Genomic DNA, 24,241 nt, shown 5'->3' on the forward strand with positions numbered 1-24,241 from the left:
ACCCTAAGCTAAAAATGCTAATTCTAGCCATCTTACATGCACATGTTACCAGACACAATCATATTATTTTATCAAGAAAATTAATGTTGGATCATAATTTCTTTTTTCTAGTAAGACCTTTGATATTAGGGCAAAAATCATATTATAATAATGTTTGTATTGTTTTCCTGTAAAAATATAAAAAAATCCTTAAAACAACATCAGTTTGATTGATCTTGTTTTAGAAACAACACTGCATAAGATATTTTGGTTTTTCAGAGAATGTATTTTTAACATGTGTGTTTTGTCTTACTGTACTGGCAGAGTTTGTATAGTCAAAACAAGTGAAAAAAAATCCAAAGTATTTAGAGTACATTACTGACCTTGAGTAATCTAACGGAATACGTTACAAATTACATTTTACAGCATGTGTTCTGTAATCTGTAGTGAAACACATTTCAAAAGTAACCCTCCCAACCCTGGTTATAGGCTACATAAGCTCTCCTGTGAAATGCATACGATTATTTGGCCTGATAACCCCTCCTCCTCCTCGCCTCCATGTTAATCAGATGTTGCCCGAGCAGGGCTCCACCGGCACGGGCTTTGTCATGCGCTTCTGCCGCTGCGGCTGCTGCTGAGACCGTGTGGAAAAGTGCGCGCTAGCTCCGGCTGCTCTTCTCGTATTTCAAATAAACTGTATCGACTAAGCGAAACAGATATACCGGATTCGTTGGTGCACAACGCGGATATAGTTGACATATAAATTGGCATTTAGGTGAGTTCCTCTCTGGCGTGTTTTCGAGGCTTTTGTCTCTGATGTCTGTTGCTTTGTTTTAGTGGCTTGTGCACTGAGGTCACATGAGTTTATTTTGAGTTTTATTTTCGCCACTGTTTCATTCCTGATGCGTTCATTTCTCATTTTGCTCTTAGAGGAAATAGAAACTTCTTTTATTTCTCTTTTGTGTGTGTGTGTGTGTGTGTGGAAAAACGTACATTGAGCTGAGAAGAAAGGTTACATTTTAATCTTTATAGATGGTTGACGGTTTACAATGGTTATATGTGCATTAACTAAAAAGTTCATATAAGTCCATTCATATTATTTGTATGTTTTGTCCAATGTTGAATGAAGTTAGAATATTTTTTTTCCCACTAACCTTAATAGAAAAATATTAAAATATGCATTAAGTGCATAATCTTTTTAGCCATTCCCAAAAATATGATCCAATAATTTCCCAAAAGAGTGAAATAAATAAATAATAAAAAATTATATTAGAGTTATAAAGGAAAAGCTTAGACTGGCATGCTGTATTTATTCAACAGAAGCTGCAAAGGCCAACTTTTAAAAGCTTTAGTTGTGCTGTAGCTGTTTTGACTTCAGCTCCTCTAACAGATTGCATTGTTTCATTAAATCACCTGGGGCTCAGAGAACCCCCTCTTAACACACACACACATGTTGGTGTGGCTATCCGATACTGTACGAACTATAGATTGTATCCCCTAACTCTACCCTTAAAAAAAAATAGTTTAGTATGTTTTTTTTAAGCAATATGAATTATGGGGACACTAAAAATGTCCTCAAAGCCACATTTATAGCATAATACCCTTGTAATTACCAGTTGTGCGCACACACACACACACACTTTTTGGTGTTACTCCCCCCACAACATGTGGTTCTAGTTCCTGCTGAGCTTAAGCCGCAGTCAGCCGTAGACTGATTGCTCAGGCGTTCAGGTCTGGTGTTGGGCGAAATGTAAATATTGCGTATGAGATAGAGTAATTAGACCTTTTCTCCACATCACTTGCAACCTCTCGTGTGACCAGACACCCCTCGGGTCCTGCGCCGGTCATTGTGGAGACCTCCGAGTCAACTTGCAGGTCACTGGGTCACACCGCAGCAGGGAGTGAATAGATCGCTTATGTTTGTGATTCAGCCATTGTGAAACTGGTTAGAAATGTGTTTCAGCTTTAAAACAAAACAGTACTTGCTGACTGATTAGGGGAGGGAAACTTTGCTCTTTGTGAAGTGCTTTTGAAAATGCATCTGTTTTGCACGCCTAGCGTGCATGTGTGTTTGTTTAAAAAGCTAGATCCCTCACGTGCCACCTTATATTTGTAAGCTATTTGAATGAGAATCACCCACTCCCCAACCCTCCAATGAAAGAAAGCACTTGCCCATTCCTCACACGCTTGCTCGCTTTCTTCTCCTCATTAAACCTTTGCGTGGCTTGGGCTTCGTTTCTCTTCTCGTTCCCCTCTCGAGGCCCAGGAGAGCAGCTGCACGATTCTGCGAAACCCCCCAGATGTACTTAACAAAGTCGACTTCTGCTGACCTCCCATCAGCCGCCCTGTAACATGAGAGGTTTATCTGATCTAGAGATGGCTTGGCCCATACAGAGCCAATAATAGGAGAATATGGTGGCTTTGTGCTTTGGAACCACTTTCATGAATGGATTGGTTGACACAGAATTGCCGGTATCTGATACTTCGTTAAGGATTTGCAAACATTCAGAATGCTTGAATTGCGAGCCATGCTGTTAAATGTTTTCTAAGCATACTCTCATAGATGTATTTGATGAATTTGCAATGAGCATTTGACTAATTTTGCGCTTTGCACATATCAAATATCATACTTGATCAAAAAGACTTTCCTTTATTTTAGTTTATTACAGTTGAAACTTTTAACACTGACTGAAAACCTCTATTCAGAAAATACAGAGCACTGGAATGATGTAGAATGCTACAAAAAAACTCAAAAACACAAGGTGCTCTCTTAATCGAGACTATGATGTAGGCATTGCATTAATGTCTGCGTTATGAGCCAGCAACAAAATGAATAATGCATTAAAGTGCCTGTTCAGAAATATTCATGGGACATTTTAAGTCGCTCTATAAATGATAAAACTGGCTTGGAAGTCTTTGTTAACTTTTTTCTAACTTCTGATAAATTCACCTGATATTTGGGCTGCGTGTTGATACAGAATTCTTGATTTGAGTCACTAAAAAACCCTAATAAGTTGACTCTACACATTTGATTGAGTAAACTCATTCACTCAATTGAATTGAGTAATGGCATCTCCAGAATGCATGTAATTAAGTTCAATTAACTAATGGATTGACTAAACTCAGTATTGCTATATTTAAATATTGTTGTTTCTACTGTTGTTAATACTTTTACTTTAATTGATTCTCTAGATGTGAATTCATTTTCAGTAATTCAATGATCTGTTTATTTTACCACATGTAGGGTATGGTTTGTACCCTATGTACCCTATGATTTCTGCGATGTGGAAAACTCATAATGTCCTAAAAATAGCATTAGCTATAAAACGTGGAAAGTCACAGAATTTGAAATATTTGCGATGGAAATGAATGCTCTAATGTACAATTAATCCAATTAAGCATAATTATTAAACCACAAAAGGGCTGCGATTTTACTATAATTAAATAAATATATAATCTGCATGTGCTGCGTGCTTCAAAATGAATGCATGCACGCTGGCCGCCCATAAACTGAAAACACCTCCTCGTGATCATGTAGATGACAAAGAGCAGAGTGCTCTAATGCGCGCACCACACACACATATATATAAAACAATTAGGGCTGTCGATTTAACGCGTTAATTTGGTCCGATTAATTTTATTAAACATAACGTGTTAAAAAAAATGACACAATTAATCGCAATGCCCACGGACTGTAATAAGGAAGATTCCTGAGAAATGCAAGCTTGTAGTACCACCTGTTTACTCCAGAGGGCAGTAATGGAAATTTCAGCTGTGTGGCAACATGCAGTTTATACAGTGAAGGAAACACTTCAGTAGGCAGAACAACACAAACATTTGTTATGTTCTTGCGTTCAAAACACTTGATGGAACACAAATCTGAACTAAGATATCTCAAGATGTGTTCTGAGTAATAAACTATATTTAACTTGACACAGTGACCTAAAAATGTATGTTTATGATGCAACGCATCCGAGACGCTACACAAGCATGTCTGACTTAGGAGTAAATTGACTGTCCTTAAACAAGCCCTCATAATAAATCTCCAACTGATTGATAAATTCACTTGTGAAATGGATTGCTGTGAACTGTATGCCAATGATTGACTTTGATCAATAATATGGTAGTAAACAATACATTGTATTCTAAAGCCGCTTTTTGTATCGTCTTATCAATGATGAACTCTTCTGCTACAGGAATGTAATGCATTTTAATGATCTGAATATTTTTATTTATATATATATATATATATATATATATATATATATATATATATATATATATATATATATATATATATTTTTTATATTTAAAGATAACTATGTATAATTATTTAATCATTATATATTGAGTTATTGTTATATGAGGGGCTTTCTCAGCAAATATTTGCATGTGCGATTAAATGCGATTAATCACGATTAATTAATCAGGACACCATGTAATTAATTTGATTAAAAATTGTAATCGATTGACAGCCCTAAAAACATTACCACTGCATAGTAATGCAATGTTTAATGTAGTTAAATATTAATAATAATGTACTAAAGCAATATCTCCCACATTTGACAAAAATATGTACCATTCACTTCCATTGTAAGTGCCCCTGTAACCCAGATCGGGACGAGTTGTTTTTGTTGTAATCAACATTACGCCACAAATGCGGTTGATTGAGCTTAACTTGTATTGAACCGGGAATATTCCTTTAATATCAAGCAAGTATTGCTTACTAGGTAAATGTGTCTTTTTTTTAAGGATGATTTGGTATTTTACTGGAAAACAAGACAAAGACATCCATTAAAGAAGTTTTTCTGCAGTTAATTTTAGCTGTGAACACCTTCCATAGCCCACACCAGTGACATCATGTCCCACAGCTTGAAAACACACACACACACACACACACACACACACACACACACACACGTAAGTAGGTAGAGATGGGGGTCATTCTCTCACCCTAATGAGGATTACCTGTTGGCCCCAGAAAAGAGACATTTGACCAGAGATCCAGTGGGGGGAGTCCCGCGAAACAATAGATTGCTGAAAAGCACAAACCTCCTGTGAGGCACAATGTCAAGCTGAAACAGTCGCTGCTCTCTCCGTCTTGAAGAGAATCCCCAGACAACTCCATTTTTGTGTTCACCTTTTTGAAAAGGTGCTGCTTTCAAGACTGAAACGAGACGCTTCTAATATCCAAAATGGTCAAATTTAAAAGGGACAAAAGAGTCGTTCACTGGTCAGATTCAAAGACAAAATATCAGTTTTCTTTTTCTTTGTGCCACGTCTCTGTTTGATCCACTCATCAGGACTGCCTCCCTTTAGTGAGGTACTTCATCTGCAAGAGCAGCATGATTTTACTATATATCATTTTTATGGTAATACTGTACAATAATATTCTATTTATTAATATTAGAAAATGCAACTGTAAATGAACAAATGTTTTTTGTTTTACAGATTTCATTCATCAAATGACTTCTTCATTATTTGTTCATAATGCATTAACTAATATTAACATGTCTAATGTAAAAAGTTTTATTTTCTATAGAATTGAACATTATCAAAGATTATTAAGTGCTGTAAAAATATTGTGTTTTCAGTTTATGCAACAAATGCAACCTTATTGTAAAGTTGTCTTTCTTACTTTTCCTTTTTTCTTGCTTTCTTTTCCTTTTCTTTATTTTTACCTTCCTTTCCTTCCATTCCTCTTTTTTATTTTCTCTGTCTTTCATTCTTTTTTACCTTTCTTTCTTTCCTTGTTTCTTTTCCTTTTTTATCTTTTTACCTTACATTCCTTCCTTCTTTCTTTCCATCTTTCATTCCTCCTTTTTATTTTCTGTCTTTCAATCTTTCTTTTACCTTTCTTTCTCTCTTTCTGTTCCTTTGGTTTCTTCTACATTTATTTCACCCTTTCTTCTCCTGTCCTTCTTTCCATCTTTCATTCCTCCTTTGTATTTTCTCTGTCTTTCAATCTTTCTTTCTCTCCTTTCTTTTTGTTTCTTTTTACCTTCCTTTCCTTCATTCCTCTTTTTTATTTTCTCTCTTTCTTTCAATATTTTTTTACCTTTCTTTCTTTCCTTGTTTCGTTTCCTTTATCTTTTTACCTTACATTCCTTCCTTCTTTCTTTCCATCTTTCATTCCTCCTTTTTATTTTCTGTTTTTCTTTCATCCTTTCTTTTTAAATTCCTTTCATTCTTTCTTCCTTTCTTTGTCTCTTTTCCTTTACTCTCTTTCTTGATTTATTTACTTAAAAAGTACTTAAAGACACTTGGAAGAATACCATTGCAAAGTACATGTACAAAAACATGTATTTGTTTGCTACATCATGAGTATCATCATCATCATCATCATCAAATATTTTGTTTCCATCTAATGATAATATGCATAATATTTTATTGAATCAAGATTGCTCAATCAATATTATTTAACATTTATATGACCTGCATGCACGTATCACTCAGTGTCTCCTAGCTTTTTCCATTTATATTTGGCTCTCTATTCACTTTCCTGAAGACTTTTATTCCGGCATTGGGCCAGTCCAGTTGGTCCAGGCGCTCCATGCAGTCCCCGTACCACCTGCCGCACCCCCTGCCTCCTCTACCCGTGCGCAAGGGGGTGCGAGGGAGGAGACCCAAGAGCCAGACCATCGCCATGCTAAAGGCAGCAGCCGAAGCTGCAGCAGTTGCAGCCGCCACGTCACAGAACGGCCAAATGCAGTCCAACACAGCCAAGAATCCCATGACTTCACCGCTCACATCAAAACCCTATAAAAAGAGAGGCCCTAAACCCGGCAGCAAGGTAGAACTGCCTTTTTGTCTATGGAGGACCTATTGATAGGTTTAAATCAAGTTATTTTACTTAAGGACCAGATTTTTACATTGGATGTCCTTAAGTATATTAAAAATAGATGCTTTTTTTATTAGTATCTATTATGGCAGCAGTAAGTCATCTAATAATGATCAAATGATGATGAAGAGTGTTATCATGTAACCTCACTTTTAAAAGTTGATAAGCCTATTTATTTTACTCTCCGAACTATGCATGATTATATGCCTTGTTGCATTTTATTATGTGTTTGACATATGTTAAACACAAATAATAAAATGTAACATGGCATATAATCATGCATAATTAGGATGTTGTCTATGACCATATCAAAACAGACCACAATGCAATAATTAACCCTGTAAAGCCTGTGAAAGGATTTTTTTAGGGGATTTTCAATAAAATAATATTCAAAACTTTAACCAAGTTGCTTATATTCAGCAAATACTCATTTCAAAATATCAGTAACAATATAATAATTAATGTCACTTTTACTTTAATAATGTAAGCTGTTATTTATCCCAACATAAGAGTCACTATTCACGGAAGTCTGCCGATATAAATATTGAAAACATAAACATGTGAAACTTAAATACCATAGGTTTGTGTCTCATCAGCTTGAACAGAGAGTGAAACAAGAGCCATATCATATTGGATGCACACTGCGTTATGGGTTAAAAACCTCCCATTTAAAATATATTTACAATTACAGTACTGATGTTTTTATATGGTAAGCTTTCATCAGGTGATAGAGTTTTGAATGAATCTAATTCCAGCAATAGCCAATAGGATGGGATTATAATGGGATAAAAAACAAACTGGGAACAAAAGAAGAAAATTGCCCTGGTAACTGATCGTTATGCAGCTTTTGTTTGATTTGAGGGTGGGTCGTAAATCATAAGCAATTATTCAAATGATACAATAACACTTCCTCTAAAATCCTTCCACATAAACGGTCATGCTGGATTCTCCTCAAGTCTGATACAATTAAGATAAGGCCTTTATACAGAATTAAACAGAGGGTAGGGTTGTTTGTGTGAGTGTGTATATTTGTTTTATCTCTCGTCCTCTGTCTTCCTTCGCAGAGGAAACCGAAGGTTACTCATTCACTATCAAGCCCCACTTTGTCCTCTTCAGTGTCAGATGGGAGACTGTCTAGTCTGCAGACAACAAGAGACTCGGGTGTCGTCTCCACCGGTAGGGCTCTAACTTACTGCTTACTGAAGTAAAATGCATTATGGGTTGATTCTCACGAAACTTGTCAAGAAAATGTCCAGGTCCTATTTTTACTCAAAAACCAAAAGAACGAAAGCCATTCAGAGTTTTAACATTGTGACATTGCTTCATGACAGTTATGCACATTTTACCCCCCAATTTGTATTACCACAGTGTGGAAAAAGATTGTCATTATGACCCTGACAGCACACGTACATCACCCAGACATTTATTGGATGTGTGTGTTTACATCTGGAAGGCATGTTTTTGATGTTGTTTGCTCATCTTCAATATGTCTATAAAACGTATGTCTCAGGTGTCAATAAGACATTCAGCAGATGTCTTTGAGATGTTTATGATCTTTTTAAGATGTTTTGCAGATGTTAATTAGATTGTGATGCTTTCCAGATGAAAATATCAGAAATGTACGTGTGCTATCTGAGTCTATGTCTACTCCCTTGATACTGCCTTTTATTTTCGCTGATTATTCCGGTCAGCATTGGTGAGTACCTACTGACAGTGGTCCAAGGAGGGACAAACCACAAACCTGCAACAGGGTGTTGAGCGCCCAAGGCTCATCGATGCATGAGGGCATCGAAGGCTATCCCGTCTGGTCCAAACCGACAGAAGGTCTACTGTGGCACAAATCACACAATATTGTAATGATTATTACACGAGGAATGCGTCACAACATACAGTTCATTGCACCCTGCTGCGTATGGGGCTGCGTCGCAACCGACCGGTCAGTGTGCCCGCGATGACCCCAGTCCACCATTGAAAGCGCCTACTATGAACACATGAGTGTCGGAACTGTACCTTGGAGCATTGGAAGAACTTCACCTGGTCCAATAAATCCTGTTTTCTTTAACATCACGTGGACGGCCGTGTATGTGTGCGCAGTTTACCTGGGAAAGTAATGGCACCAGGATACAATGTGAGAAGACGACAAGCTGATGGAGGGAGTGTGATGCTCTGGGCAAAGTTCTGCTGGGAAACCCTGTGTCCGGCCATTTACGTAGACACTACCTAAACATCATTGCAGACCAGGTACACCTCTTCTTGGAAATGGTATTTCCTGATGGCAGTGGCCTCTTTCAGCAGGATAATTCGCCCTGCCACACTGCACACATTGTTTGGGAATGGCTTGAGGAATGTGATGAAGAGTTCAAGGTGTTTCCCTGGCCTCCAAATTCCCCAGATCTCAATCTGATTGAGCATATGTGGGATGTGCTGGACCAACAAGTCTGGTCCATGGTGGCTCCAACTTACAGGACTTGAAGGATCTGCTGCTAATGTCTTCATGTCAGATACCACAGGACACCTTCAGGGGTCTTGTAGAGTTCATGCCTCGGCGGGTCTGCGCTGTTTTGGTGGCATGCGGAGGACCAACAGCATATTAAGCTGGTGGTCATAATGTTTTGGCTCATCAGTGTACACTACTAGTCAAAAGTTGGACTAGGGCTGTCGATTTAATGCATCAATTTGGATGCAATTTGGAAGCACGTTAAAAAAATTTACGGACCGGACCGTAATAAGGAATATTTCTTATATCTGAGAAATTCAAGCTTGAAGTACCACCTGTTTTCTTCAGGGGGCAGTAAGCGAAACTCGCTGTATAGGCAACACACAGTTTATCCACACATTATAACTTCATTTAACTTGACGCAGTGACTTCAAAATGGCACATTTATGATGTGACAAAACCAAGATGGCCCAAAAACGTGTACATTGACGCATCCTTAAACAAGCCCTTATGATGAAACAAAAAATGGCTTGTTATGGCTTGGCTCTTCTGCTGTTGTAGCCCATTCACCACGTGGTTTGATGTGTTCTGCTCACTACAATTGTACAGAGAGGTTATCTGAGTTACTGTAGCCTTTCTGTCTGCTCGAACTAGTTTAGCCATTCTCTGTTGACCTCTTTCATCAAAAAGGCCAAATTCTTTTCAATGTTCTGATATTTTTGTGTTTATCTGATTGTGTGCCCCTCTAGTTTGCGTGTACGTGAATAAACATGGAGACTCGGGACCGCACATGGACCGCAAGCTGTTGTTGCAGCTGCCGGATCATTTCGGACCGGGCCCAGTGAACACGGTTCTGCAGCATGCGGTCCAAGCCTGCGTTGACTGTGCATTCAAACCCAAAGCCCTGTTCAGCTTCCTGCAGTCTCAGTCTGATGGCGGGGAGATCATCAGAGGTTTGAAATGTTTATGTAAACTGTTTTTAATATAATCAAACAGGTTTTAAGAGATGATTTATTTGATTATGTATAATTGGACGATTCTTCAATACAGCACATCAGTCGGGCAACATAAGTAAAAGTCCCATTCATTTTTTCCATAGGGAAATGAACACTATAAAGCCTGACATAGGAAAGAATTGTCAGAATTTTTTATTTATATTTTTTTTTACATGAAACTGTTTTTAGTACCATTAGACAAACTATAGAAAGAAAATGTAAAAAAAAAAAAAAAATGGCTAATTTCTTTTTTATGTATCATACATTAGGTTTAAAATATCATTATCCTCCTGAGGCCCAGCAATTAATTTCTGTGTAGGACATTTGTTATTTAAGTTTTTCTTAGCTCATACATGCTACAGGGGTATTATCAGAGGACTCCCTGGGCTTTTTGGAGATATCAAATATTTGTTGGCCATGACAACTTCCTCTCCTTGGTCTATTATGGATTGAAATGTTTCACCGTTCAATTCAGTTCATTCATAAAATATAATTTTTTTAATAAACAATTTTTATCATATAGAAACGTATGACAAGATCATAATTCATAATAATGTCAAATAATGAGATTTTTATAATATTAGAACAGGCTGCATATATGAAAATGCACAGAAATATTAGTTCACACTTTAAATATATCTTAAAAAGATATATGGTGGGCATGAATATAATGTAATTGTGATTGAGAGATATACATCAAAAGCCTGTTTTATCATATTTGATACATGGATTTCAAAGGGGGTTTTTCATTAAATAATATACAACATTCTAAACAAGCAAAAGTTGCTTATATTCAGCAAATACTCATTTTATATACTCATATCAGTAACAATATAATCATTATGGTCACTTTATTAAAATCAGCAAAGATTTTGCACCAAAAATAGTGTATTAAATTTGATACAAGCGGTGTTATAGGGCTTTTTAATGATAAATTATAAACCTTTCAGGCTTACCATGAACCAACAACATAAAAAGTAAGAAAACATAGATATATACAGAGACTGTTATAAATAGCATAATTCTATATACATTATTAAATACTTTAATGTGATGAACCTGTAAATAAAATGTACAAAATAAAATAATAATTACTAAATGAAATGGTGACCATGAACAAATAACCAAAACATTATAACTAGGGCTGTCGTTAATTCAGTGTGATTAATGTGACTAAAAATAACGTGTTAAAAAAATTAACGCAATTAATCGTAATGCCCCCGTATAAGGGAGAAATGCAAGCTTGCAGTACCACCTGTTTACTCCAGAGGGCAGTAAGTGAAACTTCAGCTGTGTGGCAATGTGCAGTTTATACAGTGAAGAAAACACTTCAGTAGGCAGAACATCACAAACATTTGATGGAGCGCAAAGAGATCTCAAGATGTGTTCTAAGTATTAAACTATATTTAACTTGACACAGTGACCTAAAAATGTTATGTTTATGATGCAACGCACCCGAGACACTACACAAGCATGTCTGACGCTTGTTGAAATTGAACAAGCCCTCATAATAAATCTCAAACTGATTGACAAATTCACTTGTGTAATGGATTACTGTGAACTGTGTGCCAATGATTGACTTATGATCAATAATATTGTTTACTACCATATAATGCAATGTATTTAAAAGCATTTTAAGAGATAAACAGCGTATTTTTAAGACTTGAGCTCATAATTGTGTGTTATGTTAATGCTGCAGTGCTGTCAACATGTATGTTATTTACAATAAATGGAGAAGTGAAAGCAGGTGTGTGTGACCAGCTGATGTCATCAGTCTGCGAATAATAAATGAGGACATCTGTGTGTAACCTGGTTTTGGGTCATTTGATTGGGACACTCCCTGGGGAAATGTGCATTTTTGTATATGAGTGTCTATGTTGATGTGTGCAGCAGGGGGTGAAGCCCACGCCGGGACTCTGGGGCCATCTGCTGCAACCCCCTGGCCCCTTAATCGGCACATATTTAGCCAGCTCAACAACACCCCCACCCCTTTTTAAAAATACTGTTTAGAAAATGCTTGCGTGTTTGGGGTGTGAGTATTTTTTAGCATATGTTTGGCAACTATGGAAATGAAACGTGACAGGGAACAAACCTCGCACAGACAGTTTAAAGATCAGAAATGAAATACATTTTTAAATGTATACCTCATGATCTCTCACAAGTGACATTCATGAAACGTTTACTATAGTACAGAAAACAGCTACATTCTGTCATTATATTTGACTTGTTTAAAAGTATTGCAATTATTTAAAATTTGATTTTAATTAGATGAGTCCTTTGTTAATATTGTATAAACAATAACGCTGTCAAAACAGTAGATTGTACCCATGGTCTCTATTTGGCAACCCTAGTTTTAGGTGCCTAAAAATGCCATTTACCCATGGTAAAATCACTGTAACACACAGCCTCTATCTTTTTCTTTCTCCTTTATTGCTTTCTCAGTTCGCTCTGATGGAGGGATACACTACGTCAAGCTCCCCACGGCCTCCAGTGCATCATTTGTTTTGCGGTTTCTAGAAACTCTGTGTCACCACCTGCAGTGTGACAACTTGTTCAGCAGCCAGCCCTTCAGTCCACTTACTAACACACACAATTCCTACGACAGGAGCAAGTCAGGTATGTTTAGTGTATGAAGCATGAAATCCAGTGGTCTAATATTGTCCCAACAGTTCGATCTCTCACATCTGATGCATGTTGTACACAAAACTGGAAAGCACTTTCTCTGATCTGATTGGCTGTCTTAATGCAAAATCTAGGAGTTAAGGAACACAGGTTTTATTTGGTACAGTGAGCATTTTTGAAGAATAAGTATTTACTGGATTTGAAGTTAGTGGGACTTAGTAGCTAGATATCCACTAGTGTAATCGGTCCTGCTCGACCTGCTCCAAATGAGATTCGAACCGGCATCTCCGGCATTGGAGTTGGGTGCGCTAACGAGGAGGTTAAACGCTACATCCCCTAGCGTCAGTTGCTAGTGCGCCTCTTGAGGTCAGGGGAGTGAGGTTTACAAACACCGCACAGTACCAGTCAGCTGGTACTGTATGAAGTTACATTTTTGTTACTCTATTTTTCTATACAAAGTTTCACAGAGCTGAACCCAAAATAATTTAAGAGACAATGCAAACTTATTGCGAGGGAACTCAAAACCTTACTGTGAAAGAAAGCAAACTTTTGCGGGGAATGCAAAACTCATTGGTGGAATGCAAATTTTATTGTGAGGTAACACAAAATTAAATGTGAGAGAATGCAAATGTTATTTCAAGGTAACGCAGAACTTATCACAAGGGAACCCAAAACTATTGCGAGGGAATGCAAACTATTGTGGAGGAACCCAAAACTCATTGCAGGGGAACGTAGATTTTATCGTGAGGAAACGCAAACTATGGCGGATGAATGCAAAAAGTTGCAAAGCTAATGCAAAGCATTTTGTGAGAGAACGTAAACTATTACGAGGGAACGCAAAACAGATTGTAAGCGAATGCAAAACTATTGTGAGGGAACACAAAACTCTTTGTTAGAGAACGCAAATGCTATGTCAAGGGAAATTATTGCGAAGGAACCCAAAACTGATTGCAATGAAACGCAAAACTATTACAAAGTAACGCAAGGGAACGCATAACTTTTTTTGTGAGAGAACGTTTGCGAGGGAATGCAAAACTCTTTTGTGAGGGAACGCAAACTCTTACTATAGTATGCAAAACTATTTTTCACTTCCTGTCCTCTAAGGGCCTCCATACCTGTCAGAGTTCAGTCAGGCATTTCTTTGGCCAGAATAACCTGCCATGTGGACCAGACCTTATGTTGTTAGTCAAAGGTCTGGCTACACTAGACTAATGTTCTTCCAGTTGCGATTATAACTGTAACTGTTTTTCTGTGTTTCATTGGCAGTGAAAGAGGAGACATCAGAAGCTTTGTCCGTAGCGCGGGGTACGAGACGATTCAACAGAGATTCGGCTTCTTACACTGCTGCTCTATCACCTAAACTACACAGAACAGATGCTCTACCCTCAGATGGTATGACCTGTTCAACTATTCTGAGTGTTTGCGTCTGTCTGTTAGTGATTGGCACAAATTGAGTGTTTATAGCACACTTGTTGCAGCAGTTCCAGGCCGGTTTTAATTGGCCGAATTGAAACAGAATGAAAGATGGAGCTGATAGACTCTTAATTAAATTGCCCATGTTGATAACTAATTAAGACTCATGAAAATGTCAATTCAGGTTATTTTTGTGCTGGTGTGGGTGTACTGTTATGATTGTAGTTTGACAAATGTGGGCGTTATGTGTTCAGTTTTTGTAGTTTAAATGGGTCATATAATGGTTCATGCACGTTTTCAAGTTGATTGTACTGAAATGTGTGTTGGCTGTGCCTGTACACAACCATCCTATTATGATAAAAATCCATCCAGTGTTTTTGTTTTAATCTCCTTATATATTTTCCCCTGCCTCAAATCGAGCCGTTCGACCGTGTGACGTCACACGGTCGGACGCCCCTCCCAGGATTGTTGATTGACAGCAGTGTTTCAACACAGACCGCCCTCGCTCGTGAGCTGAACTGTCAATCATAGTCCGTCATCATTGTTGATACACTGGAGCAGAATGGCGCCTAAGCGATTGTGGTGTTGTGTTCTTCGGTGTAATAACGAACACAGCAGTCATTTTGATGTTCCTAAATCTGAACCGCTGAAGACGCAGTGGCTGAGTTTTGTTTACGATGGGAATATTCCCCACGAGCAACGTCAATGCGTTCATGTTTGCGCGAATCATTTTTCACCAGACTGCTTTATAAACGAGGGTCAGTATAAAGCTGGTTTTGCTAAGAAGCTGCTGCTGAAAAAAGATTCGGTACCAACTATTTATATTCCCTCTGCACCTCCAGAAGTAGTAAGTGTGACGTTTTATTAACCTTTATATTAATCTTTGCAAATCGCTTGCACGCTTCACAATGAATGTGGCTAATGTTTACACTCAGGGTACATTACGGCATGTTTTTCATAACGTTACGACGTTCTCAATATAATTCATAATCCCACGTTTATAATGAACAACGCGTTATGGTTATTGTGTTATTAAAAACTGTGTACGCAGGTGTTACAGTTAACATGGTAACACTAAGTTACACCTGGTTTACTTGTATGTTACTGATTAAGAAGTAATGTCAAAAAAACAGTTGTACAGAGAATAACTCCAGAACGGAGGGGCGGGGTGACCAAAGCTCATTATCATTTAAATTCATAGGCTCTGAAATGGCGTGATGAAAACAGAGCTGTTTTTGAGCAGGTAAAATTTGTGTTTTCTTAAAATACTAATGAGAATTTTTAATAAAAGTATATTACAAAGTTTTCATTTAGACCCTAAAGATTCATATTAACTTGTACAAAAATGGCATTATATGACCCCTTTAACTCTTTGTCACAAACTGAAGGTAAAAGTGTTCATTAATAAGAGTTGTGTTGCCGTCATTATAGAACTGCTTTGTGGTTGTGTGTCAACACATACGAAAGAGAGGAGAATTATAAGCTCAGATCAGAGGCATGTTCCTACTTGTTATATATGATTTATACTCTTATCATAACATAATTCCAGTCCTACCGTTTGTTTTGGAGTGGTTTTATGTGTTGGTTAAAAGTGAGTGTGTAGACTTGTTGTCTCCAGTATGCAAGCTTATTATTCTGAGAAAAAAAATCTGCTATAAACCTTCTGTAGGGTAGACCGGGGTTCGTTGTTACACATTTTACTTCAGTGAATATTTTTTCAGGGTAGGTTTATTTTTTGAAAGTCATTGGCTCCAGAAGGCTTTTGAACATTTACACAGTTTTTGCCCATTAAAAGTCAAGTCATTTACATTTAAGCACTTTTAAGCGCAGACTGGGATGATGACAAAATTTGTGCCATGCATACCCATGCATACCTTAGTATACTTTGGCCTTAAGGTTGAACTTGAACTTGTAGTGGGCTAAAGCACATAACTGGTAATCAGAATGTTGCTGGTTCAATCCCTACAAGCCCCTGTAATAAGTGCAATGTAAGTCGCTTTGGATAAAAGTATCTGCCAAATGCATTAATGTAAATTAACTTAAAACACTGTTATTCACTCTCTGTGACAGACACTGTGGCACATGCTGAAAATGGTGCCACTACAGACCAGCAGTTCTCAGAGGAGTCGATGGACACAGCTTCTAATTCAGTCGCCCCACGACCCTCTGCGCTACGGAGCACTTCTGAATATCACAACCCGGCCGGGAGCAGCCCGCACTACCCCTCTCACCCTCCACTCCTCCACAGATTCACCTCCAACCCCTCTGATCTGGGCCCCGCACGCGCACACAGACGAGTGGAAGGTAGGCTATGTAAGAAAGCTTTGTTTTAACAACTTCACATGCACTATTACTAACAATTTCAGATGTCTTGATAAGAAATGTAAATGAAATGAAATGCATTTTTTCACTGACAGCTGCATGTGTCATTAGATGAGAAAAAATATCACTGAATCGGCATCAGTGGCATGAAATTTCGTTTGAGCCACAATGACATACATCACACTCTCCAAACATGCCTCCCATCCAAACATGTACAGCGGTGTTTTGTGCGAGTGTTGCGCACCCAGTCTGAAACGCGCAAGTGCGCGCGAGTCCCTTCATTTGTGCTCCTGTGACAGAAAAAGCACAGATCACACCTGTTACTCATTCTGGATTACTCAAAATTACATATTGCAACATGGCTTAATATATAATACAATTTGGTTTTTCAGAAATATTTAACTATATTGTGATATATATCGTTATCGTGAAATAAAATTACTCATATCATGATATAGGATTTTGGTCATATCGTCCACCCCTAGCGTTTACATGCACTGTGTAAGCGGTGTACTCTTAACCCTCAGCCAGTAGCAGCTTTCTCCGCAACAAAGGGGACATAGCGTAATTTTCCCATGACACTGGTGTAAATAACGAACATGGCATCTGAGGAAGACTTGGACATTTTTTGTTCTGCGTTGCTTCTCTTCAAGATGTTCCACAGTTGCTGCTGTGTTTGCTTCCTTAACTTTGCATCACGACATGCTGTGCTGCAATAGTGGAGTTTTCCTCTTACGCCAAACTCTGGGATTACCCAGGTGCGTTTGAGCACATGCTCACTATAGAAGAACCTTTAAGAACGCCACTCAAGCATTTATATGGCTTTTAAGCCATGTTTTCCGGCAGAAATACTTTCTTTTAATTGGCTTTCTCGTTTACATGACATTGCAGAATGCCACTTCCTGAAAAACCCCTGGAATGATCCGTTTTCTTAAGTGCATGTAAACAGGGTCATTAGCTCAATCCAGTCATTTGGTTACACAAGTGTCAGAAAATGCACTCTTCTGTTTAAACATAAAATGTGCAAATTTGTAATTTTTGCTTATTGCACCAGATAAAATTGCAAAAGCAATTGTTTTCAGATATGTTTATCCAACATCTGCCATTGGTTGTGCAAACAGATAGTTCCGCTCCACACTCATGTCATTGGTTGAGCCAATGTTGCTGTGTCGGGCCGGTAAGAATGTTAGTTTTTGTGGAAATCAGCCTACCAATGTCTTAATAGTTCTTAAACTAGGATAGAAACTAGTTAAACAAACAATGAAGTTACACACTTCACATTTGACAAGCATTATTACAATTTTACATGCTTAAAAGATCATTAGAAATAGACATTTTTTATATTTAAAGTATTTAATTATATTTGCCTGTATGTGATCTGTTCGTTACAAGTTAAGCTCAATAGATAGAATTTGTGACATCATGGAAGTGAACCGGGCCAATCTGTAAATGTTAAAAATCTTCACATTTCTGCCTTTAAACCCTCTAAAAATTTACTTCCGTCGTAAGTGCCTCGCTGTAACCTCGATTTGTTTTAAAGAATAAGAGGGACGAATCTATATGATTTTTTGTGGTAATCAACATTATGAAACAAATGCTGTCGATTGAGCTCAACTTGTATTGATCCAGGAATATTCCCTTAATGTTTGAATGTTTTTGGTTATTTATAGTTTGAGCTTTTATCGTCTCCAGTGTTTCAGTGCTGGTTACCAATACGCTGTGCTTCAGTCCTAAAAGCAGGATATTGCAATGTAAGCTGCCTAACCGAAACATTCTGTGATCTCTGCTTTTCTTTGGAGACTTAAAATCTATTTCTACCCTGGGATAAACACTCATATCAGTTCCGTACGGCGTGCTTGTGTGAGGAACAGATGTATTTTCTTTAATCAAATGTCAAGTGGCACAATATGCTTTGATACGGATTAAATCCTATTAGCAGCTCAAGAGGCCATATTTATTTTAGTGTGGGAGTTCTGTTTGGGGTTCAGTTTCATTATCCACCTTTTAGCAACTGAGTCCAAAGACAGTCTAGAAGTGACTGATCCTAGACCAGCTCTCCCATTCAGAGATACTTACTGAACACGTGTATATTTTGGGAAATTCAACATCAGTTGAGGCAGGCAGAGAATAGGATGAACCAAGACTTAATTACTTTGTGATTATGAAACATGCAATGCTTCATTACTGTGCTATTACTCAGAGAAACCGCTGCACTTCACTGTTTTTGGCATCTTGTATGTCCTGCTTTTAGTCTTTTTATTTCTGCAGTATGTAGATTTCCATTTCCAGTGGGACAAATAAAACATAACTAATTACAGCCGTGTAATATATATATAATCTAATGTTGGTCTGCCAAAAGTTAGTACCTTTTTATACCAAATTGGCATAAAAATTAATGATAATTTTTTTCCCATGAATATAACACATAAAAACAAAACATACCCATTGTAGACAGTATAGATGTAAGGTCAGCTGGTCGTTAAAACCCAACAGGGTGATCATAGATGAGTTGTGGTATTTTGCAAGAAAGTACATTATCCTGCTGATTACATGACAACTTGCTAAATAATAAAATTAATAAATGGACATAAAATATTGATTTGCGTTAAAGTATGTTATTATGTGAGAAGAACTGTTGGTGTATATTTTGTGAAAATGACCATCTGACTGCTCATTATATCCTATTATTACATGACTAATTGCCAATTAAATAAATAAAAGGATGTGCAACATTGATTTAAATTACTAAGCTTACTTTTAACCCTTTAAGCTCTGAAGTTTTTTTTTTTTTAAGATTTCCTGTTTCAGTAGCATTTTTATAGCATATAAAAAAATTTACTTGTTTTTTCTTATTTGACATTTTATATCTGTGAAAAAAATGTGTTTGTTTTGTTCCCAATCATGTCAACTGTATCTGAGAAAAAGTTATAGCTATTTACATATTTATTTTTGATACGATAAAGCAATCAAAAGTTATAGCATTACGAATATAATTTATCATAATCCAAAAACATCTCCAAACAAATAAAACATAATAATTGTACATAAGAACTAATTACAAATGCAAAAACAGCAACAACTTAAGGTTTGCATATCATATGGAGACATGATTGTAGTAATGATATTTCACAGAATGAGTTTCATTCTGTACCGTTTGAGTCATCATTTAGTCTGTGTCATGTATTTGGCGCCATCTCCCGGTGGCCATATGTAATATTGTGCTTCGTATGGATTGTCTAATGATCTATGCATCCGATTACCTTGTGTGTGCCTCCTCTAATGGTATGTGATATTTTATGTTACTTTCTTTTTTTGTGACGTTATAAGTGAAAACATGGCATATAAGCAACACCTGTCAAAGACATATACTATTACACGCTATATTTGTTTTGTGTGAGTAAAACAAATAGGATGTACAGTGCAATGTTATCAAAATAAACACTCCAGATTTGTCTGCAATTTCAAAGCACTTGTTCAGTTTTGGTCATAATGTCTACATGCATTTGGAAACTAGAGCTTCTAAGCTTTCAAACGATACCTATTTTGTGTTGGTCAAGACTGTAGTTGTTCATATATTGATGATTATTATTTTTCCTCACAAGCCCATCCGAGCTTAAAGGGTTAAAGATCGCAGAGTGATACCAGTAGTATTTCAGTATGTATCAGTGTGCTCTAGTGGCAAAATACCCTAAGCAGGTATTGCTACAGCTCAGAGTTCTCCAAATAGGGGCAGGATTTCCAAAGAAGGGCGGAGTAACTCCAAAAGGGGGCAGGGTTATTTCAGAAGGGGATTATCATCCAAATGAACCCAAATCTGCTTAATCTTCCTAGAAGCTGAGTGAAAACCCATAACTTTTGCCTTTCATTACCTGTTTTTTGAGTGTTATTTTTATTTACAGCCTTTACTTTCAGTTGATTTACAAATGTTGGGGTCGTTGACTACGAAGAAATGTTCCTTGTTAGTTTGGTACTGCTTTGCCATCATTTGTGTTTCTTATTTTCTGTGTTGATGTATCTCATCTAGCTGCCAGCTCAACCACTGGTCCAGATCATCAGGCCGTGGAGAGGGATCTTTCCAGATCATCCAACAAGAGTCCGTCGTCTTGGAGTATAGAGGAAGTGATGCAGTTTGTGCATGAAGCCGATCCTCAGGCGCTGGGCCCACATGCAGAGCTCTTCAGGAAACATGTGAGATACAGTTTTCTATCCAATCTCTGCTTAACACAAGCCTTTTGAACAGTAGTTACCATTGAAGTTTGACCTTTTACGTTGATTTCCTTCTCAATATTTTGGCATTGGTGTTTTTCTTTATATGTTTCTCTTTTCCTCAGGAGATTGACGGCAAAGCCTTGATGCTTTTACGGAGTGACATGATTATGAAGTACATGGGGCTGAAACTAGGCCCTGCTCTCAAGCTCTGCCATCACATCGAGAGACTCAAACAAGTGAAATAGTAGTTGGTTGAGCAAATGCATACAGTCTCCACCAGGGGCAACAGAGCAAAACGGAGGTTCACTCCAGTTCAGAGTTGATACCAGAAACTTCACTGGAGACGTGGGTTGAGGGTCCAACATGCTGACCCATTTCACATGAAGTCCCCTACTCCAGTGGGTAAATACAGTGGGGAAAAAACAACTGACCTGTTCAATATTTTGTAGCATAAACAAATGCAACCATTCACATCAGATCTGACGGTCTAATTCTGCTTGGACATTGTGTACAAGCTTTAGCGATGATCACTGGCTCTATTCAAATAAAAAAGTAAAACTGCAGCTACAGACTTCAGTACCCCAATGAAGTTCTGGTTTACAGACTATGGTGGAAAGCTGAATCCAAAGGATTACACAGTGTTGTTTATGTATTGTGTTCTGGTACTGTCTACATGCACAGACAAAGTCACAAATGTTCACTTTCCACTGTGGTTTATTCTGTTTACATCTGTTAAAGATGTATTTGAATTTAAGTTTTTTGGAAATGAACTACTAAGTGTTTTGGTGCCGTTTAATCAAATTCTATTGTTTAGCGTTTGTAGCAGTTGATTCATTGGGGTTGTTTCAATTGATGACTTGAAATTCACAATCATATCATTTCAAAAGGTACTGCTGTTCCTAAAAATGTTCTTTTTAAGTGCTATAAACCACCAGCGGTTTTGTTATGGTCTATAAAATGCACCTATTTTAAAAGCACAAACCTTTGTTTCTGACTCACTGTTATTTTGAACATGTCATTACGATTGTTTATTGCTCAAATTGATAATTACTCAGGACAGTCGTGTAAGTCATTTTCATTTATACATATTTTGTTAAACTAGCAATGATGTCTTTTCCTTAGAAAAAAAGAGGGAAATATAAGAGACTACATTCAATGCCCTTACCAGCTCTTTTTTGGTGACCCCCAAAAACATGCAGCAGTCCCACATATGTTATGTAGTTATTTTTATTTGTGTATCATATAAAAGTGCAACTTTCGGTTCAGTATTCTAAAATTCAGTGCATTTGATTATATATATTTTTAATTTAATAAGTAGAAATTGCCTCTTTTTGAGCGCATTTAGTCTATTTAATTGATATTAAGATTCACTGATTTAGTTACTCTGGAGGACGGAGCCTTTTTTATGATATACATTTGTATACATCGGTTGTTAGCTCCTTTTAGACACACTGTATTTACTTTGCTCTTAAACTCAGGTTGACATATTTTGTATTATTTGAACTCTTTTCTACAATTGAATAAATAATTGCATTTATAAAATTGTCGCTTTTACTGCATCTTTTTCCAAGTGGAATGGCACACGTTATCTAAATGTGGTGGAGTGATAAAACACGGAAGAATTAATGAAGTTTGTGAGCAATTTCTGCTTCACGTACGTCACCCAGACGTCTATTTGATGTGTGTGTTTCAACGTCTGGATTCGTATGATATTCATATGATATTGTGCGAATGCACTCATTTGAATTCCTACGACTTGCACGACAGCCAATCACGTCGCTGGACAGTTTCCATCTAATATGCAACTTGCTTCTGTCACACACAACAGCCTCCTATTGATTGGTTAAATTTAGATTAGGAGTTTGGGTTAGGGAATAATATTAAGTATGTCCTTAATGCCTCCGCGCACGCTTTCGCATTAGACATACGTGAATTTGCACGTGACGAAGTCGTACGAGTATATGCGAAAAACATCGTGCGAGACCATACGAAATAGCCAACTTGTAAATTATGCACGACTTTTCATAAGATCGGGTTGGTGTGTTTACATCTGGAAGACGTATTTTTTTTACGTTGTTTGATCATCTCCAATATAAGACGTGTCAATAGAGACGCTCAGCTTGTAGTACAAAAACCCGGAAGAGATTCCGCCATGGGTTTCCTCTGGATTTTCCTATGGGTTTCTATTAAATTCACGTTTGAGCTATGACTGTGTGTAATTTATGCTGTAGAACAAATCGTCCATGTTTCGTCAAGTAATGTTTACCACAGACCAAGGGTGTAGAATACGTGGGGGACGTGTCCACTCACTTTTCACGGGGCATGCCATGTCTTTCATACAGCAAATGTCTTAATGTGTAAATGGAAAAGTTAAAATTCACTGTTCATTAGATTAAAATTTGTAATCGATTGACCGCTCTAAAAATATATATCTTATATATTTATTTTCGTCTTGCACTAAACATTCTGTCCCCCTCACTTTTGAGATGATTGCTACGCCCCTGCCGCAGACCAAATTCACATCATGGCTGAACAGCTCTATAAATATGTCTCTGATGTCAATAAGAGATTCAGCAGATGACTGAGCCATTTATGATTTTAAATCTGATCTTTTAAAATCTAAAACAGGCATATCTGAGATGTACATGTGCTATCTGGGTGGTATCGAATGTGTCTTATGTTAATTTTAGGCCAGAAACATACTTTACACAGCCTACATGTATGGAAATGAAAGCGCTTACCCAACAAATGAGGTTTTTTCGACTTGAACTGCATCTCGATTTACCGATCAGTGAGATTTGGCGGTTTTAGTGTATGGAGTTACCACACGACTTCAGTTCTTTTGTTGACTTAAAGCTACACTAACTACTAAGCTAACTTTTTGCCCTCTAGCGGTTAAAAAATACAACTGCATGTGTCTTGCGGAAGAACATTGTTTTGGTAATGCTTCGGATCTGCTCCTCTGAGTGGATGAATGTGCTTTAAGGCACTGGTGTACACTGATACAGGGCATCTTATCAGAGCGAATGGACAAATAAATAACGAAAGAAAGGAGAAAAGACGGATATCTGAAAACAGGTAATCTGAGCAGGTAAGTGACATATCTTATGCTGATGTTTTGAAATAATTGACATTACAAAAGTTAGGCAACATTTGTTAACATTAGACATAATGATTGCTAGTCTGATTGGGGTGGGGTGGAATAATAGGGTTCAAATCAGTGTTACTATGAATGCAAACTTGAATACAGGGAAGAAGACACTCTTACCATAACATAAATATATATACATATAAATAAATACAAATTTCCAACATTCTTTTGAATGTCCAAGTACTAAAATAAAACATTTGATGCCATGAATGTACCTTCATTTACTATTATTTTGAATGGTCATGTAAATGAAGCAATGTGATGTGTTACCT

At 37.3% G+C, this 24,241-nt stretch overlaps 1 protein-coding gene across 2 annotated transcripts; it reads left to right on the forward strand.

Annotated features, from left to right (window-relative positions):
* The first annotated feature begins 527 nt into the window (after window positions 1-527).
* Window positions 528-22,328, forward strand: LOC127626387 (sex comb on midleg-like protein 2). Of its 2 annotated transcripts, none has more exons than XM_052102134.1 (9): window positions 528-754; window positions 6,488-6,772; window positions 7,885-7,996; window positions 10,007-10,210; window positions 12,695-12,868; window positions 14,141-14,266; window positions 16,358-16,600; window positions 20,634-20,797; window positions 20,941-22,328. In XM_052102134.1, the coding sequence occupies exons 2-9, from the start codon at window positions 6,533-6,535 to the stop codon at window positions 21,061-21,063; spliced, it is 1,386 nt and encodes a 461-aa protein (XP_051958094.1). In that variant the 5' UTR covers window positions 528-754; window positions 6,488-6,532; the 3' UTR covers window positions 21,064-22,328. The 2 variants fall into 2 exon arrangements, with proteins under 2 accessions (XP_051958094.1, XP_051958095.1); XM_052102135.1 differs by having other exon boundaries at window positions 529-754; window positions 16,358-16,591.
* Window positions 22,329-24,241: the final 1,913 nt, after the last annotated feature.

This window comes from Xyrauchen texanus, chromosome 32 (assembly GCF_025860055.1).
Source record: "Xyrauchen texanus isolate HMW12.3.18 chromosome 32, RBS_HiC_50CHRs, whole genome shotgun sequence".
Lineage (NCBI taxonomy): Eukaryota > Metazoa > Chordata > Actinopteri > Cypriniformes > Catostomidae > Xyrauchen > Xyrauchen texanus.